The sequence below is a fragment of the Sinocyclocheilus rhinocerous genome, unplaced genomic scaffold (genome assembly GCF_001515625.1).
Source record: "Sinocyclocheilus rhinocerous isolate Xijiao unplaced genomic scaffold, SAMN03320098_v1.1 scaffold823, whole genome shotgun sequence".
Lineage (NCBI taxonomy): Eukaryota > Metazoa > Chordata > Actinopteri > Cypriniformes > Cyprinidae > Sinocyclocheilus > Sinocyclocheilus rhinocerous.
In genome coordinates, this window is record NW_015627245.1 from 82,156 (window position 1) to 85,048 (window position 2,893).

General features: G+C 33.6%; 1 protein-coding gene across 2 annotated transcripts in view; it reads right to left on the reverse strand.

Annotated features, from left to right (window-relative positions):
- The window catches only part of LOC107724992 (golgin subfamily A member 4-like), a 57,375-nt gene extending 54,705 nt beyond the window's left edge, over positions 1 to 2,670 (reverse strand). The window contains exons 1-2 of one of the 2 annotated variants that reach the window (XM_016534109.1): positions 2,488 to 2,670; positions 1,199 to 1,273 (exon numbers count right to left, since the gene is read on the reverse strand). In XM_016534109.1, coding sequence (XP_016389595.1) covers positions 1,199 to 1,273; positions 2,488 to 2,556 — 144 coding nt within the window. In that variant the 5' untranslated portion in view covers positions 2,557 to 2,670. Of the gene's footprint in view, positions 1 to 1,198; positions 1,277 to 2,487 lie in introns of both variants that reach the window. The other variant, XM_016534118.1, reaches the window with a different exon arrangement.
- Between the last annotated feature and the right edge of the window lie 223 nt (positions 2,671 to 2,893).

Below are 2,893 nucleotides of genomic sequence, written 5' to 3' on the forward strand. Positions count from 1 at the left end.
TATATATATAATTACATTTAAATATAAAAATATACATTAAATACAAAAAATGTAAAAAGAAAAAAAACATATATATATATTAATTGTAGTGGGGCCAATGAAAATGTTGGCAGTGCTAGTAAAAAAAAAAAAAGGAAAAAAATAATCCTTATTGTTGAGCCCTGGAAATGCTGAGATGATGTGGAATTCATTCTGAGATCTGATGAAAATTTCAAAAAGAAATAAAGAAATACAAACAAAATGTGGTAGAAAGTCAAAGGTACGAGCAAAACCTCGGCTCACTCATCAGTAACCCCTGCAATGATGATCTGCTTCATTCTGAGGTACAATCTATTTTAGCTGCGATTCATAAAAGAGGACAAAAACATCAATAAAACAAAAAAAAATAGTAACTTGATTCATGCTACATTGACAAAACTCACAAAAATAAACCAAGCAGTGTTTGAAAGTCCAATACTATTTCAGAAGATGTATTCATATGTCAATATTTGTCATGTTTAAAGGTTCATGCTTCAAAAGGGGGTTTAATGTCACAGTCCAGAAATGACAAAACTGTACCATCTAGACTATTATTAGCCTGCATTAGTGCAATCATAGCATGTCATGTGGTAACCAACCAGCTGGAGATTATCAAACTGATTTGATATCTCAGCACAAAGTTCTCTGTAAAACAAGAGGAAGATCATTTAACTTAAACAAGCATTTTACATTCACAGAATCTATTGCCCTAGACCTGGTCCAGACCATAGTGACCCCAAAAAGTATTTAGACACTTACAGGATACTTAATATTTCAAAATTTCAAATTAATTTAAGTTTAATTTAAATCAAGAATGAACGCACAAGCACACTTTTTAAAACTAAAATTTTCAAACACATTTCTTAGGTTTAAACTTAAAAAATTATAGATATATCGTATAAATTTACTGTAAAGTACTTGAATTATAGATTGTATCACGATGATCTTGCGCGTCTGACAAACACCAAAAGATCGCCTGAAGTTGTTGATTAAATGTATTGTGTCTGCAATCATGAGAAAAGCCTGTGTTATGAGAGTATGGTGTATTCTTATTCATAACAGTTCAGATATTAAACACACAAGAGTTAAAGGGCATATCTGGCACATGGAAGCAGTTGCTGCTCGTATACATGCACTCAAGAGCAATGAGAAGACGGGTTGTTTGCGTCTGACTGCTCACCTCTCTGTCGTTGGGGGAGGCCGGGGCATCTTGGTGCAGGAAAGGGGGCTGAGCGCGCCTCTCTCCTGAACTCACCTGCTGCACACAGACATGTGTGACACACATCAAGACACCACAATCACAGTCAGTGCACCAAATACACTACTGGTCAAAAGTCTGGAATAATTAAGATTTTTTATGTTTTTAAAAGAAGTCGCTTCTGCGCTCAGCAAGGCTGTATTTATTTGATCAAACATACAGTCGAAATTGTGAAATATTATTATTACAATATAAATATTTTTATTTATATTATCGTTTAAAATACTGGTTTTCTATTTTAATATATTTGAAGATAATATATTTTATTTCTGAGATGCAAAGCTGAATCATTAGTCTTCAGTGTGACATGATCCTTCAGAAATCATTCTAATACACTGATTTTTGCTGCTTAATATTTTTGTAAAAATTTGCAGGATTTTTTGGTAATAATTAAGCACATTTAAACCTAACTATAAAACCAGCCTGCTGTAACATAATGTGTATATACAGTATATATACACACACACACACACACATATATATATATATATATATATAATGTTACAGCAGGCTGGTTTTATAGTTAGGTTTCAACCAAAAAAAATCCTGAAAATGTACATAGTGTTCATATGTGTTCCTAGCGCTCTAATATAATTTCATTTTATTAAAATAAAGAGATAAAAAAATATTTTTTAAAAATTCTATTTAAAAAATGTTTTGATCATTTTTATTAGATTCACCCCCAAACATGTGTATACTTCTGTGTTCATAGCTTTACTTGATAATTAAACCAAACAGACTTGAATGTCAACTGAAGTAGAAGTTTAACCTGTCAATATCAAGTCTGTTTAGGGAGACGTGCTGAAGAGCTCTGGTTAACAGGTCAGGCTGGTTTGTGGGTCATTAAGTAGTTGACAAGCAAGAGATGATAATGTAAATGTGGTATTAAGAAGGTAACTTCACAGAATACCATGGCGGTACCACAATATTATTTAAAATACCATGTAAATACCATTATGCATGAATGTGGTAATCACTCAGCACCATGGTAACGTAAATATCAAAGTACCATATCATCTCCATCTGATTGCTTCTTGGTATTGTTTTGTTAGTGTATAACTAATCAGCTACTTTATTAAGAGTTTAAGAGCTAACGTTGTAATTTGAATGTTTAATACAGTAATAAGAGTGTTAGGCTTCATAACTCTAGTACATACTTGATGTTGTTTTGTTTTGTTAGCATACATGCTACATGAACAAAGTGCACTGACCTGCGCCTGCGCGCTGCTCCGCTGAGGCGACTGCTCCTCTATCACCTTCTGCTTCAGTTTCTTAAACATCACTTCATGCGATTATTGTCACGTCAGGAACGATTTTACTGTCCGATTACCAGTGTAAGAAACTTAATGTGTGTGTGGATGAGAGCACAGTGCGCAGATGCAGCTGACGTGGAGGAAAAGTGAACAGCTACGGCTCCTCGAGAGGCTCAGAAAGGAAGGACGATTCTGAATTGTTGACTCGCATATTTCAGTGTCAGTAGACCATAAACTGAGACAGTGTGACACACGTTATAATAACATTAACAACACTTTGATATATATAACATGCTACCTAAATTCATGTAGCAGGGTATTTAATGTGGTACTAATATATAAGTAATAATATATAATACAACAT